The 16980-nt window shown below is 36.8% G+C and overlaps 1 protein-coding gene and 1 pseudogene across 1 annotated transcript; both read left to right on the top strand.

The window, feature by feature from the left end:
- Positions 1–4058: 4058 nt before the first annotated feature.
- On the top strand, positions 4059–7737 carry LOC109152939 (annotated as a pseudogene).
- A 2987-nt stretch (positions 7738–10724) lies between these two features.
- LOC109152768 (G-type lectin S-receptor-like serine/threonine-protein kinase At4g27290) lies at positions 10725–15704 on the top strand. The gene is made up of 6 exons (XM_019300413.1): positions 10725–12015; positions 14096–14358; positions 14441–14651; positions 14758–14995; positions 15085–15235; positions 15323–15704. The coding sequence occupies exons 1-6, from the start codon at positions 10725–10727 to the stop codon at positions 15626–15628; spliced, it is 2460 nt and encodes an 819-aa protein (XP_019155958.1). The 3' UTR covers positions 15629–15704.
- The last annotated feature ends 1276 nt before the right edge of the window (positions 15705–16980 follow it).

Below are 16980 nucleotides of genomic sequence, written 5' to 3' on the forward strand. Positions count from 1 at the left end.
ATAAAATTGATTAAAACAAATTAATGAATTATTACTATAAGTATATAAATTGACTACTATAGATATATAAATTAATTTTTGTAATTGTTGGTGGAAATACACAAAAAATTAATAATAATCCTAACATTATTAAAAACATGAGTGTTGTCTACGTCGGAGGAAATGGTCCAGCCTCAACATCATGGTACAGTAGAGTAGTACACTAACATTTAATGTTTGAATTTCAATAGAGATTGTTCACCTATAGAGATTTTAGCAGTAGCTTAGAATAGGTCAAGTTTCCAGTAGTGTACCAATTCACAGGCGCAAGATGACTGCCATCAATGAAATTAAATTCTCTGTCGGGTCGGAGTGTAGGGACCCTTAGGGTTGAAGTTCAGCCTTTTAGAAGAATGAAATTAAATTCAAAATAATTTAAGTCAAGTCTTTTGAATCCAACTAGATACCAAAAATGAAACCGAAGAAATATTAGATTATATTGTTAGCAATTTAGGTCTCAGATAAGAAATTTGAGACTCAAAGAAAATAAAGAAACATATTTGATCACAATTTTCAAGAGCATAAAATGCATTGTCTTAAAGGTTTTGATTTCTTTTATTAAGGAACAAGGATGATCGTAAAATATTTTTGAGATACAAGAAGATGTTAAATTTTATATATTATATTTTTTGGCGAAATTCATCACTTAGCATGTAATTTGAGATTTTTGTCTCAGAGTCTCTAGTAAATTAATCTGAGAACCAAGAGTTTCAAGGCAGTCGATGAAAATACATTTTCATCATTCTTTCCCTCTTCTCATCCTCATAGACATCCTTCAATTCCTATGCCCTCTTTATATAACTGATAAGCGTTAATTAATAGTACATTTATGTGCACAATTAATATCAAATTTATAATTTCATATTAATTGGAAGCTAAGTATGTGCTTATTTGATTCCTTTGTGTCATTTAGGTGATTTGGAGGCATTGATTATAACATCATGTAAATTGAAGCTCAATTGGATGTGTTTTGAAGTCATCTTGACACAACGGCGTGTTCTGAGAGTCATGAGAGGTCAAGAAAGTGAAAAAGAGTGAGTTGAAAGTAAACTGACATGACCTGGGGACCCAAAGGAACAAACAAGATCAAGAAATTTGCTTTTTATAGTGAAGATATGGCTCACGCTGGCATTCACGCCATGAGTGCCAACGTGACTTCATTCTGCTCTGCACTTTTCTCTGTCAGGCGACATCTCAATATTTTAAGTATATCTCGTCGTAGGAATATCCAAATGAAGTGATTTCAATGGCATTAGAAATATATTTCAATGTGCTACAACTTCTATGAAGACAACAAAGTCCAGTTCTGATGTCTACAAGGTGAAAATTTGCCTAGAAACCAGAACTGCTGCGCAAAGTGGATGGTCACGTACGGTCACAGTGTGAGTGTGACCATAACATCTGGAACCTGCAAGCTATGCTGAAAACTCACGGTGTGAGTCCCACCGTGACCACGGCCCAAAATCGATTTTAACTTGTATTTTTGGCGCAATTTAAGAGGTATAAATAAGGCTATTTTAAAAGATTATTCATTCTCCACTCTCTAACCTCTCCAAACATTTCTTATTTCGAATCAATCCAAAATTGTTGAAGATTTGAAAATCAATTCAACTTTTATATACCTATTGCAACTAGAAAATAAATATTTCTAATCAAAAGAACAAAGTCCCTGTTGGATATTGGTGAATAAATTGATACACAAATATATAAATATATATTTACCAAAAAATGGAATTTAATTTATAGAAAATTAATTCCAACCAATTTTGGTACAAATTCAAAATTATATATATATATATATATATATATATATATATATATATATATATATATATATATATATATATATATACAGCGTATATATATTAACCAACTAGGGATTTATTTTATCAAAATAATCCCACCACAACTAATACGAAACTAGTATAAGGGATTTAATCTTTCCGAGATTAATCCCATCACAACTAGTACGAAACTAGTACAAGGATTTAATCTTTACAAGATTAATCCCACCACTTGGTACGAAACCAAGAACAAAAAAAAAACATAAAACAAGAAGGATTTCTAACCTGAGGTTTTAACCCAACGAGAAGAAGTAGAAGAAGCAGAAATCCGAGTCGTGTGTACACACACTCTCCTTAAAACTGATTCGCCACCTCCCGAGGGTGCTAGGAACGTTGTGGCGTCAGTCTCCCAGGATAAAACGGACTACGACTTTGGTGTTCGAGCACTCCAATCCAAAGTCGGGCGAACTAGAACAAAATTTGAGCACTCAGATATTTTACGAAAGATGTTTGGCAGAATTTCTTCCCTTTGTAAACGAATTGAGAGTAGAGAAACCAAAGGAAAATATTTTTGAGAGTTCTCAAAACGGAGTAAACAATCTGCCAACACCCAAGCTTTTTGTAGGAGAAATAGAATTAATAGCCTATTCATGACACATTATCCAACATAAATTCAAAATTTAATAATTGGATAATAACGTTTGAAATGGCGTACTTATTATCGTAATAATACCAACGGTCACGAACTTAATACGCGATTAATTCGTACCGACCATAACGACCCATTTCAAAATATCTGAGTGACCGAGAAGTTCGTACAAACCCAAAAATTTAACGAATTGGGACCGCAAACTACACCCAAGTGATCTGCAAGCACCAAAACGGTGCAGCATGAATCAATGCATATAGCATTGACTCGTGCTCACCGAATTCACAGCACGAATTGAGCTGCTTTGGAATCCAAAGCTTAAGCACAATTGATTCATGCAACATTCGTCCATGCATTCAATAAAGCACGAAAGGAGCTCCAATTCTCCAAGGCACGAATTGTGCTCAGAAACCCAATTAATTAGTTAATTAAGCTTTCAAGCTTAATTACCCCTCTTAAGCTTAATCAAGTTTGATAACCAAATTACGAATTGCCAATTTAATTAGCAATTTAGCTTAAGAGTTTGACTTCTCTCAAATAGGTTCACTTTGAGAATCAATTTCTCATTTACCTATTACCTATTTTGAGCGTACATTATATCAAATTATTCGTCTCACTACGAAGACCCGAATCTACTTTGACCCGACCCAAATAGGAAGTGAATCCAACATATATTTGTACAACAAAATAATCACTCAAAATGCCATTTTTAGCTAAAAATTCTAACCGTCCCTACCAATACAACCCAGGCGGCAAATTATGCTGTGCATCCGTATGCACCATGCATGGTGCATACGGATGCAAAAACGACGTTGTTTTATTAAAAACGTGCGTCTCCCCTTAAAAAAAAAAATTCAGGTTCGATTCCCAACAACAACATATGAACTAAAATTCCAGAATCGATGAACTATAATTCCATAATCGATGAACTATAATTTCAAAATCTATGAACTAAAATTCCAGAATCTAATCTATGAACTAAAAATTCCAGAATGAATGAACTAAAATTCCAGAATCTATGAACTAAAATTTCAGAATCGATGAACTACAATTCCAGAATCGATGAACTATAATTCCAGAATCAATGAACTAAAATTCCATAATCTATTAACTAAAATTCCAGAATGAATGAACAACATAATGCTGTTGCTGGGAATCAAACCTGATTTTTTTTTTAAGGGAAGACGCGCGTTTTTAATAAAACGACGTCGTTTTTGCATCCGTATGCACCATGCATGGTGCATACGGATGCACAGCATAACTACTCAACCCAAGCCACAACACATAAAACTTTACAGTCACTCATAAATTTCCAAACCTATAATGTTAATTTCTGTGAGGCTTCGTTGATTTAGTCGCGTTAGCATTGAAGTGTCTAGGTGAGGGTTGAGCAATTGTACTGCTTGAGGACCAAGGTCTGACAGCCTAATGACGATGATAGTGCCGTTTCTAGGAACGAGTAAAACTATAAGACTTCATCTTGTGGACAATATTTTTTCTATGTCAAATTTTTCTCTGTCAAATTGATGGAACTTACATATATAGCTCACAAAATAGTGAAGAATAGATTAGATAAGCTTTTCTCAATGGAAACTCTTCTTCTATTACTCCTTTTATTAGCGCTGTTATTCTCAATTCAGAAGATTTCTTTTGCAAGGGATACCATTAGCTCCACTCACTCCCTCAAATATGGTGACACCATTGTTTCTTCTGGTGGAATCTTTGAGATGGGCTTTTTTAGCCCTACCAATAATTCTTCTCACAATAATATCTATGTTGGCATATGGTACAGCCAAATACCCATTCGCACTGTAGTCTGGGTTGCCAATAGAGACACTCCCCTCACTGCTGCATCATCATCACTAGCCTTGCAGATCATCAGTCCATCCCGGCTAGCTCTTATTGATGGCAACAACAATAATGCTAATATATGGCATACTAATGCTTCCAGAATAGCCCAAAATCCGGTTGCGAAACTATTGGATTCTGGGAATCTGGTTGTGATGGATGCAAATGATGATGAGAACCCAGAGAATTTCCTGTGGCAAAGCTTTGATCATCCTACTGATACTCTATTGCCAGGCATGAAACTGGGGAGGAATTTGGTTACTCATCTTGAAACAGCTCTATCGGCATGGAAGTCAGAAAACAATCCAGGGATGGGGGAATATGAGCTTTCCATTAACCCCACAGGATACCCACAACTCGTCTTAAGAAGAGGTGGAAACCAGGTGTTTCGCTCAGGACCATGGAATGGCTTGCGTTGGAGTGGATCAACTGGAACGATAAGAAAGAACAATATTGCTGAAACGTTTGTGATCGCTAATATGAATGAGGTTTCCGTGAGTTACAAGGCATCTAATACCTCAACTTTGGTCAGACTTGTGCTAACAATCTCTGGGGGTGTAGAAACCTTTGTATGGGGAGATGGGACTGGGCAATGGAATGGTATCCTCGCAGTAACAGATGTTTGTGACGCATATAGATTCTGTGGGGCACATGGGAGTTGCAACGCTAATGGCAACCCTTTTTGTGGATGTTTGCCTAAATTTTTGGCTAGAGATCCAGTGGCATGGGGCAGGGCGAATTTTTCTGGAGGGTGTGTTCGTAGGACACCCCTTAGTTGTCAAAATGATGGGTTCTTGAAATACTCTGATATTAAATTGCCAGATACACAGATTTCATGGTTCAATAGCAGTATGAACCTTGAAGAGTGTGAGCAAGTTTGCTTCAACAATTGCTCTTGTATGGCTTATTCAAGTCTAGATATAAGCAATGGAGAAAATGGCTGCTTGCTTTGGTTTGGAGATCTGGTCGACATTAAAGTGGTACCTTTCCATGGGCAAGATCTTTACATTAGGATGGCTTCCTCTGATTTAGGTACCCATTTATTCATTGCTATATATCATACTTATAATTGAATCATGTGTTTCATTTCAACTAAAATGTTAAGCTGATAATATAGTTTGGATTGCACATTTATGTTTATATATTTTACTCCGTATATGCTCAACAAATATAATGGGAAAAGGACTATTTGGCCTGCATGGGCAACTCAGTTGGTCACAGTGATGAAGTTTAATTATGACCTAGGATCGAGTGTGCGGCAGTGTGGAAGTAACCTCTCAAAGTGAGGGGCCTCCTTGTGCGCAATAACTCTGAAGTGAGGGGGCTCCTTGTGCGCAATAACCCTGTGTTCAGCTGAGTTACCATGATTTACATCCTCCCAAATGCTCTGTCGGGTCGGGACGTGAGGAGCTCTTGGGGTTAGGGATCTAGGGAACAAGGAAACTCTGAAGTGAGGGGGCTCCTTGTGCGCAGCTCTTGGGGTTAGGGATCCAGGGAACAAGGAAACTCTGAAGTGAGGGGGCTCCTTGTGCGCAGCTCTTAGGGTTGGGGATCTAGGGACCAAGGAAACTCTGAAGTGAGGGGGGGTCCTTGTGCGCAATAACTCTGTATTCAACTGAGTTACCATGATTTACATCCTCCCATATACTCTGTCGGGTTAGGACGTGAGGGGCTCTTAGGGTTGGGGATCCAGGAAACAAGGAAAATGACTATTTGTTTTGTCCTTACCTCTAATTCAAAGAGGCCATAACTTCATGATGTCGATTATGGAATATAATTCATCTCTTTGTCTTTTTTACAGCAGTTAATGGTTCAAGCTCAAAAGGCAAGAAACTAAAAATAATAGAATTGAGTTCAATATTGATTGGAATGCTGGTGCTTAGCTTGATCCTGATCCTGATCCTAATATTCTTGTACAAATGGAAAAGGAAGAAGAACAATTTAAAGTTGACATGGGAAGAAGATCAAATATTATTTGAAATATCTACCATAACAAGAGCTACTGGTAACTTTTCACTCAATAACAAGATTGGAGAAGGAGGATATGGACATGTTTACAAAGTAACAATATTTTTATTTTTATTATACATTTTTTACTTAATATAAATAAACCAAGATAAAAAATATATATTTTATTATCCAAAATAATATTTGTTGATTTCTAACTTTCTAAAGAATTCAGGGTGTCCTCGATGATGGTAAGGAAATAGCTGTAAAACGACTTTCAAAGATGTCTATGCAAGGGATTGAAGAGTTCAAAAATGAAGTCAATTTTATTGCCAAACTTCAACACAGAAATCTTGTGAAACTTTTGGGATGGTGCATTCAAGGAGAAGAAAAAATGTTGATTTATGAATACATGCCAAACAAAAGTCTAGACTCATTTATATTTGGTATGTCATTCCCAGCATTCTTTAACAGAGAAAATGTGTGATTTGAAATGATTTTTTTTTTTTTTTTTAAAGCATCACATACATATGTATATTGTGTAAAATCCTTTGACAGATCATCAAAGAAGAACACTACTTGATTGGCCAAAACGCTTCGACATTATTAATGGAATTGCTAGAGGGCTTTTGTATTACACCAAGATTCTCGCTTAAGAATTATCCACAGAGACCTTAAAGCTAGTAACATTTTGTTGGATATTGACATGAATCCAAAAATATCAGACTTCGGCTTGGCTAAGAGCATCGGGCTAAATGAGATTGGGGCAAATACAACCCGAGTTGCTGGAACACGGTAAAAATTTTGTCTTCCTTTTGCATTCATTTGTTTCGTTTTTTTTTTTTTTTTTAATCATTGAACATAACAAATTAAAATTTTAAATCACAGTGGTTACATGTCTCCGGAATATACAGCACAAGGGATCTTCTCTATTAAATCTGATGTGTTCAGTTTTGGTGTCTTGGTACTAGAAATTGTGAGTGGAAAAAGAAATAGAGAATTTTCTCATCATCAAGACGGCTACGAGAACCTTCTTGGCCATGTATGTTTTATATTTTGAACATATTTATTCATTTTTATGTTTCATATATGTCCTTATCTAGTAATTCATATATACTACAGGCATGGAAACTTCATAGAGACGGTAGATCAATCGAACTGTTAGAAGAACATGTAGATGAGCCATGTGATTTGCCTCAAGTTCTAAGATCAATCCAAGTTGGGTTGTTATGTGTACAAAAGTGCCCTGAAGATAGGCCAGAGATGTGTTCCATTGTTCATATGTTGGCTAACGATGTTGAGTTGCCCTTTGCTAAAGAACCTGGTTTCTTTGCAGAAAAAATGGTAATTGATGAGGCCAAGTTTTCTTCAAGTGTTGTCGAAGTATCATGCTCCATAAATGAAGTCACTATCTCAATGCTTGATCCTCGTTAAAATGTAAAACTTTTATAATTGGACTATTACTTCTATTTACATTGAGTTTGTATTTGTATTTTTTGTTTTTATAATTTTATAGGGAAAGCTTCTAGCATAAAAGTTGTATTAAAAATATTTATTCGTGATGGTGTGATATATAAGATTAATTGCCCAACCTAATACTCCTCTAACAGAACTAATGTTTAATTTTGACGTTGAAATTGACAAACTCATTAATATTTTAGAACTTGACATTTTCTCCATTGCTTATATCTAGACTTGAATAAGTGATACTACAAGAGCAATTGTCAAGTCAACTTGAATTGCTAGCACTCTTGAAGGTTCATATACTAGAGAGCTTACTCTCCTTGAGTAATTGTGAATCAAGTGAGGTTGTGAGAGAACAATCAAGAAAATTTTATTAAGAATACAATTTTAAGAAAAGTTAAAAATTTTAACGGGGATCGAGCAATGAAATGGTGACTTCATTTATGGAGCATGATATTTCTTTGCTTGGAGATGAATTGGCTTCAATTCGTACCATGCTTTCTGTGAAAAAAACCAGGTTCTTTAGCAATAGGCAACTCAACATTGTTTGCCAACATATGTACTATGGAAGACATGATTGGCCTATCTTCAGGACAGTGTTGAACACATAACAGGTCGACATGGATTGATCTTAGAATTTGAAGAGAATCATGTGGTTCATTCAGATGCTCATCTACAAGTTCAACCAATCTACCATCTCTATATAGCTTCCATGCCTGTAGCATAGATGAATTACTTGATCAAGACTTTAATCTAAACATTAAATATGCTTTAGAATGAGACATACATGGCCAAGAAGGTTCTCATAGTGATCTTGATCATGAGAAAAATCTCTATTTCTTTTCCCACTCACAGTTTTCAGTACCAAGACACCAAAGTTAAACACATCTGATTTAATAGAAAAGATCCCGTGTCCGGCGTACTCTGGAGACATATAACCACTAGGTTTGAAAAAATTATTTGTCATGTTCAATGATAAAAAAAAAAAAAAAAAAAAAAAAAAAAAAAAAAAAACGAAGCAAACAAATGAATGCAAAATGAAATTGAAATCTTATAGTGTTCCAGCAACTCGATTTGTATCAGCTCCTGTCTCGTTTAATTCAATGCTTCTTGCCAAGCCAAAATTTGATATTTTTGGATCCTTTTTTTTTTTTTTTTTTTTTTTGAATCCATATTAATATCTAACAAAATGTTGCTAGCTTTGAGATCTCTATGAATAATTTTTAGTCGAGAATCTTGGTGCAGATACAAAAGTCCTCTTGCAATGCCATTGATAATGTTGAAGCGTTTTGACCAATCAAGTAATACTCTTCTTTCGAGGGGCCTTTTATAGCAGGCCTCCTTGAATTTCAACTTAGAACACACATTTAAGGCCTTAACTGGCCAATTAATTACTAGTTATTCCTAAGGGCCGTTGGGCTGCCGTTACTGGTGTTATGATCGAAACGGGTTCACAACACCAAATTTATAATAGCAACTTGAACTGAAAAAATATTGAGAATAAATTCTAGTGTAAGATTTAAAATAAATCATACACAGAACAAAGCAAATTGAAGAAGAATTTTCTGTATTGGCAAAATGATAATACAATAGGAATTACAAATATAACTCTCTATTTTCTTTCTACAGAATTTGCTATGCTACTGGAAATTTTCGGATGGGATGATCCAAATGAATGAAGGATGTTGCCTATTTATAGCAACCAAAAAGTCTAGAGAATTCTTAAGCATTTAATATTATATTAAATGCATAGGAACTTGCAATGCAAGATAACTTCTCCTGCAAATTTCCCCAAGCAAAACCTATGCCCAAGCATTTAATGCATTTGTCTTATTCAAACTTCATCCCAAGTTCTCTTAGGAAACCTCATCCCAAATTCCCTTAGGAAACCTCATCTCAAATTCCCTTAGGAAAAACTCCTCCCAAGTTCCCTTAGTTAAACCTCTTCCCATTCCACATTCTGACTTTAATATTTACAACTGGGCCTCCCAAAGGCTCTTTGACTGGGCTTCTTTAACGCCTTCTTTAAATGCTTCCAACGGCTCTTTGTTCCTTGCGCCGATCGAGCCCTCGCTTCGACCTCAGGGTCGGGCCGACTTCTTGACTCGGTCCATGGCTCTCCCGGGCTTTCCTTCTTTTGGGCCTGGCCTCTTCCTTTTCCTGAGCCGCTCTTTATTCCTTGGGATTCTTCTCTCTTTCTTGGGCTTCTTCTTACTTTCTTGGGCTTCTTCTCTTTTTCTTGGGCTTCTCCCCTCTTCCCCCAGCTTTGGGCCCGGGGTCCACACCCCATCAAAATCGTTGATTAACTCTTTAGAAAATGAGAATAAGTACAAGATAGATCAACCCCTTTTAATCAAAATAAGTACAAATCATGTTTGAACTATAAAGAGAAAATTCCTAAAATGGTCCTCTAACTATGGCCTTTTCTCAAATTGGTCCATTGACTTTTAATTGGACTCAAAGTAGTCCTTTGAATATAGTGAAAATCCTAAATTACCAGTTTTACCCCTCATTTTAACACCCACTTAATACCAAAACTAACGGATGACCATTTTGACTTAAAATTCAATAGTTAGAGGACTACTTTAGGTGCAATTAAAAGTCAATGAACCAATTTGAGAAAAAGTCATAGTCGGAGGACCATTTTGGGAATTAACTCTTTAATTTGAATAGTTGTATGCAGTCATTTTCTCAACAGCGTAGTTGAAGGTTTCACATACCCCTTTCCGGGTTTCCCTACAAACACGTTATGGCATGAGTTGAATTTTTTACCAAATTGTTTCCCGGCCACTTTCATCTCGCCGGCAATTACACGGTTCGGAGTCTTGGTCTTTGGCATCATCTAAGGACTATATACCCACAAGCCATTGAATTAACTCTCTCAATCTATCTATAAATAAAGTAATAATATACTTTGATCAAGAAAAGAAAAAACAAAACAGTAAACAGTAATTAAACATTTCATTCAAGAAACAGTGTGTGTGTGTGTCCAAATGAGAGCTCTTTTCCCATTCCTGCATTTTGTGTTCTCCCTCTTCTTGCATTCCATGCACAACATTTCTGATGCAAGGGATACAATCACCTCCACCCAATTCCTCAAAGATGGTGACACCATCATTTCATCTGGTGGGTACTTCGAAATGGGGTTTTTCAGCATCCCTGCTGGTTCCATAAACCGATACGTGGGTATATGGTACAAGCAGATTCCTGATCAAACAGTGATATGGATTGCCAACAGAGAAACTGCCCTAACTAACACAACCTCGGGTGTATTGAAGGTTGTCAAGCCTGGGCGATTAGTTCTTATTGATGGAAACAATAACATCATCATATGGTCCACTAATGTGTCATCAAGATCAACTCAGAATAATCCAATGGTGCAACTGTTGGATTCAGGGAATCTTGTGGTGAGAGATAGAGAGGATGAGAGCTACTTCCTGTGGCAGAGTTTTGACTACCCAACTGATACTTATTTTCCAGGCATGAAGCTTGGGTGGAATTTCTTGACACGCCACGAGGTTTATATTACATCGTGGAAGAACGAAAACGATCCAGCTTCAGGGCAGTTCACCCATCATTTTGATCCAACTGGTTACCCACAATTAGTAACCAAGAACGGTTCGAAAGAGATTTTTATAGCAGGACCCTGGAATGGTCTGCGGTGGAGTGGAACGCCTGAAATGGCCACAAATAGTCCTCATTACAAGTACCATGTGTACATAAGTCCCAGGGAGGTTTACACCAAATATGATATCATTAACAGCTCCGTTTTGACGAGGGTAGTTATGACTAGTTCTGGTGAACTCCAAGTCTTCACATGGGTGAATGAGACTCAAAGCTGGGTCAGTGCCCTTAAGGTTCCTAGGAATGCTTGTGACAGCTATGCAATATGTGGTGCAAATGGAATTTGTAACATCACTGCTTCCCCAGTCTGTGGATGCTTCGAAAAATTTACAAGGAATACTAGAGTGGGATTGGATTACTGGTCCGATGGCTGCCAAAGGAGGAAGCCTCTGAAATGCAAGAATGGAACAGATGGGTTCAACAAGTATTCCGGTGTAAAATGGCCAGACACCAAACATTCTTGGTTTAACACGACCATGAACCTTATAGAGTGCGAGCACAAGTGTTTAAAGAATTGCTCCTGCACTGCTTATTCGAATTTAGATATAAGCAATGGAGGAAGTGGTTGTCTGCTTTGGTTTAACAACTTGATTGACATTCGAGTACTATATCAAAACGGGCAAGACATTTACATTAGACTTGATTCTTCTGAGATACCAGGTATGAATACATTACAATTTTCATTTACATCATATCATATTTGACTCTTCTATTATGTTGAGTTTGTCTCATATATGGATTAGGAATAAGTGTTTGTCTCATACTAGGAGTAGGAGTGAAACGGGTAGACCTATTCTATAGGGATTGGATGCCTATAAATATATTGGTTGTATCCCTAAAGGGTTGTGTCACCACTATCACCATCACAAATAATAAGAGAATACTTTCACTCCCGTGGATGTAGGCACATTGCCGAACCACGTAAATCTTGTGTTCTTTACCTTTTTTGTCATTATTATTTTTCTCGTTCTTGTTTAATCTCAACAAATTGGTATCAGAGCACTGTTGAGATGGTCCGTTCAAGTACAAAATTCGAGGTATCAAAGTTTGATGGTACAGGTATCAAAGTTTGATGGTAAAGGAATTTTGGGTTATGGCAATCTAGGGTAAAAGATTTGTGTCTTATGGCAATCTAGGGTAAAAGATTTGTTGGCACAACAAGGCCTTCTGAAAACCTTGAAGGCGAAAAAGCCAGCTGATCTGGAAGAGGCTGATTGGAAGGAGTTGAAGAAGCAGGAAGCTACGGACGTGGTACATGCTAATGAATCTTATTATAGTGAAGGTGATGTTCTAGCGGTAACTAGTAACAAGTTCGAACATTGTTTGGACTTGTTGGGCGTTTCTAGATGCTAGATGAGAAGGTGGTGAGGGGCACTGTGGTGTTGGGTAGTGCGGATACCAGGAGGGGTCGCGGACCTGGTATGGGTCGGGCTTGTCACGAGTCACGGCTGGTATCGGTATGGGCTTATATGGGCTCAGTATAGGCCAGTATGGCACTAGCATGGGTCGGGCTTAGCATAAGTCACGGCTGGTATGGGAGGACTTCTCGGGACGACGAAGAAGTTCGTGAACATGCACTGGGAAACATTTGATGCTGCGTTGTGCGTGTTGCTTGCCAGTGGTAATTGCTGGTTAGTGGAGTATTGGACAAGGCACACGGGTTTAGTGTGACTTTGCAGGGGCACTGTTGTGTTGGGGCAGCGTGGATACCAGGAGGGGATATGGACCTGGTATGGGCCGGATGCAGGAAGTCAGCTGAACGGGGCAGTTAGCATGAGTCGCGGCGGTATAACAGGTCGACGGCTGAGGGGCGAATGGCTTGGAACAAAGCGGTTCGTGTACATGCACTGGGTAACGTTTGATGCTGCGTATGCATGTGGCTGGCTAGTTGGGATGAGCATGGTTGTTCCTACCCATGTGTATATGTGAGATAAGTTTTTTCTCCTAAGGGGCATAATTGTGAAGGTGGAGATGGTGAGATAAGTCTTTTCTCCTAAGGGACATATTTGCTAAGGTGGAGATTTGTTGAGTTATCTTTTTCTCCTAAAGGACATATTTGCGAAGGTGGAGAAGCCTTTTCTCCTAAAGGGCATATATGTGAAGGTGGAGATGGTGAGATAAGTCTTTTCTCCTAAAGAGCATATTCGTCAAGGTGGAGATTTGTTGAGTTATCTTTTCTCCTAAAGAACATATTCGCCAAGGTGGAGATTGTTGAGTTTGTCTCATATATGGATTAGGAATAAGTGTTTGTCTCATACTAGGAGTAGGAGTGAAACGGGTAGACCTATTGTATAGGGATTGGATGCCTATAAATATATTGGTTGTATCCCTAAAGGGTTGTGTCACCACTATCACCATCACAAATAATAAGAGAATACTTTCACTCCCGTGGATGTAGGCACATTGCCGAACCACGTAAATCTTGTCTTCTTTACCTTTTTTGCCATTATTATTTTTCTCGTTCTTGTTTAATCTCAACATATTACAATTAAGATCGCTGGAAATTATGGAATTTCCGACTACCTGAAAGTGAACTTAAATCAAGTCGAAAGCAAAAAATGGTCGGAAATAGCAACAAAGGTTTTTCCGGATACCAAAAGTGGCCGGAACAAAGCTTTCGACTTGATTTAAGATCACTTTCAGGTGGTCGGAAATTCCAGAATTTCCAGCCGTGAGAATACATATATGCAATAATCTATATTTTGTGGTTGAAGTGACTAAAATTATCATGATAATACAGAGCCAATTAGAGTGGAATCTCATGCTAGCTCCAAGGGGAAGAAAGTGAAAATTGTCTTAGGTTGTTTGCTACTTCTAATTGTAATGATCCTCCTAGGTCTGTGCCTTGGTTTGAACATCTACAAAAAGAGTAAGAAGAAAATGATGAAGCTAAAAGAATGGTTAGAACTACCATTATTTGACTTGTCTACAATATCAAGAGCTACAAATAACTTTTCAGAAAACAACAAGCTCGGAGAGGGTGGATTTGGAGTTGTTTACAAGGTAAGTCCATTGAATTCTCAGTATTTCAAAAACTTTTGTACATCCAAATTGTAACATATACATGATTACTTTCAATTTTCAGGGTGTTTTGGATGATAAACAGGAAATTGCCGTGAAGCGGCTCTCAAAGACTTCAACACAAGGAGTATTAGAGTTCAAGAATGAAGTAATTTGTATTGCCAAGCTTCAACACCGGAATTTAATAAAGCTTCTAGGGTGTTGTATACAAGGAGAAGAAAAGCTTTTGGTTTATGAATACTTGCCAAATAAAAGCCTAGATACCTTCATATTTGGTTTGCTTTTCTAATCTCCTACACGTCATACATCAATAAGTAACTTTACTTCATTACATACTATATTCTATATATGAAACCTTGATTAGATCCTTTGGTTAATTAGATGAAGCAAAGAGCAAATTGATTGATTGGCCAAAGCGCTTTTCCATAATTAATGGAATTGCACGAGGATTAATGTATCTCCACCAAGATTCTCGACTAAGGATCATTCATAGAGATCTTAAAGCTAGTAATGTTTTGCTGGATAACAATATGAATCCTAAGATTTCAGACTTTGGACTGGCAAGAAGTGTTGGAGGGGATGCAACAGAAGCAAATGCAAGTCGTATTATGGGGACACAGTAAGAATTTTGATATTGTGTTACTTATATTGGATCATCCAATTGTGTTCCATTAATTTTATTAATACAAACGTTCTCCTATGATGCAATGGATACATATCCCCAGAATATGCTGGTAAAGGAGTATTTTCAATAAAATCAGATACATTTAGCTTTGGCGTTTTATTATTAGAGATTGTGAGCGGAAAAAGAAATAGAGGATTTTTCCACCCAGACCATAGTCTCAACCTTATCGGTCATGTGGGTCATAATCAACTACTCATATATATAATTTTTTTGTGAATTACTTATATTATTAGTCTTTATTAATCTAAATTAACTTTGCAGGCATGGAAGCTATATAAAGAAAATAGGGCATGGGAACTAATTGATGTTCATCTAGCTTCATCATGTGATCAATCTCAAGTTCAAAGGTGTATCCATGTTGGATTATTATGTGTGCAACAACGCCCAGAAGATAGACCAACCATGTTTTCCGTGGTCACAATGTTGTCCAATGACAACACCTTACCTGAAGCAAAAGAGCCAGGATTTTTCATAGAACAAAGTGTAAATAAGGGCAATTACTCTTCAAGCACACAAAAAACAAGTTCAAGAAATGAATGCACCATCACTGAGTTGCATCCTCGGTAGAGCATAGAAGATAAAATCCTAGTTTGGTAAAGAAGTATAATGTGGTTAAATTTATTAATATTTAATATAAAGATGTACGAGCAAGTTTGTTTGAAGAATTGCTCTTGTATATGGCTTATTCAAGTCTAGATATAAGCAATGGAGAAAATGGCTGCTTGCTTTGCTTATTATTGGCTAAAATGTATATGACAAAACTACCCTTAAGAAGTCCACTTGTTAATCTGAATAGGGTCTGTTCTTGTAGAGGTTAATTAAGTTCTTGTAGCAGGAGATATTTTATTTCGAGGGAAAATTATAATGGAATAAGGCTTAAAAAAAAAAAAAAAAAAAAAGACAGCCGGCCACCCCCTCCCCCGGTCTTCATTCATCTCCAGCGGAGACGAAGGAGTGGGGGCGAAGGAGGGGGAAGGGGTGGCTGGCAACCACCCCGTCGTTTTATTTATTTATTTATTATTTAATTATTTTTAACTTTTTTAAAATTTATTATTAAGATTTATTAAAAATGTCAACTCAACTGTAGGTAACCTGTTAAAATTGATGGTAACCTGCTATCCGGTGAAATTGCACACATTTGTAGTGTTCAGTGGTTTAATTGCACTTTTTTTTTTTGTTCAGTGGCCTAATTGCATTTTCAGATTACGTTCAGTGATTAATTTAAACTTTATTCCTAACATTTATGTTATATAAATATAAATGTGCAATCAAACTATTAGCTTAGACTTTTAGTTGGGATGGAAGACTTGCTTCAGTTTGGTATCAGAGTTAACTCATACCATAGGTCATGACTATGGTTCAAATCTAACTATTAGCTTAGACTTTTAATTGAGATGGAGCACATGCTCCCGTTATAAGAACAAAAAAGGTACAATAATACTTATTTTCCAAATTAAAAGGGAAATATTACTTTGATTTTTGTTGTCAACTCTCCACCAACGATCCAAGAGTGATGGTTGATTCATTTCTTGAACTTGTTCCCTAGTGCTTGAAGCATTGACTGCTAGAAAATAAACAAGCAAATTAAACAAACAAAGAGATGCATTCCGTAATTGACATCAGGAAGTTATGGACTTATGGTCACTTTGAATTAGAGGGAAGAACAATTTAAATAGTCATCTATATATAGCAACACTCAGTACACCACTGGAAAATTTTATTATAAATTGGTACCTAAGTCGTAGGAAGCCATCCTGATGTAAAGATCTTGCCTGTTCAAGCAGCCATTTTCTCCATTATTTGGTAAATAACTGTTTTTCTGATTAGATTAGTGTGTTTGACTAGTTGATAGCATTAGTTGATTGTAGAAAAGTAATTTATAAATTAACTATCAGCTGATCGATTACATGCAAAATGAC

The sequence above is a fragment of the Ipomoea nil genome, unplaced genomic scaffold (assembly GCF_001879475.1).
Source record: "Ipomoea nil cultivar Tokyo-kokei standard unplaced genomic scaffold, Asagao_1.1 scaffold2480, whole genome shotgun sequence".
NCBI lineage: Eukaryota > Viridiplantae > Streptophyta > Magnoliopsida > Solanales > Convolvulaceae > Ipomoea > Ipomoea nil.

Bases quoted from the DNA above. Each gene is read 5' to 3' on its own strand.
- LOC109152768 (XM_019300413.1), top strand. From the start codon at position 10,725: ATGAGAGCTCTTTTCCCATTCCTGCATTTTGTGTTCTCCCTCTTCTTG. The intron at 12,016-14,095 runs GTATGAATACAT...ATGATAATACAG, and splicing joins TGATTCTTCTGAGATACCAG to AGCCAATTAGAGTGGAATCT. The intron at 14,652-14,757 runs GTTTGCTTTTCT...TTGGTTAATTAG, and splicing joins CCTAGATACCTTCATATTTG to ATGAAGCAAAGAGCAAATTG.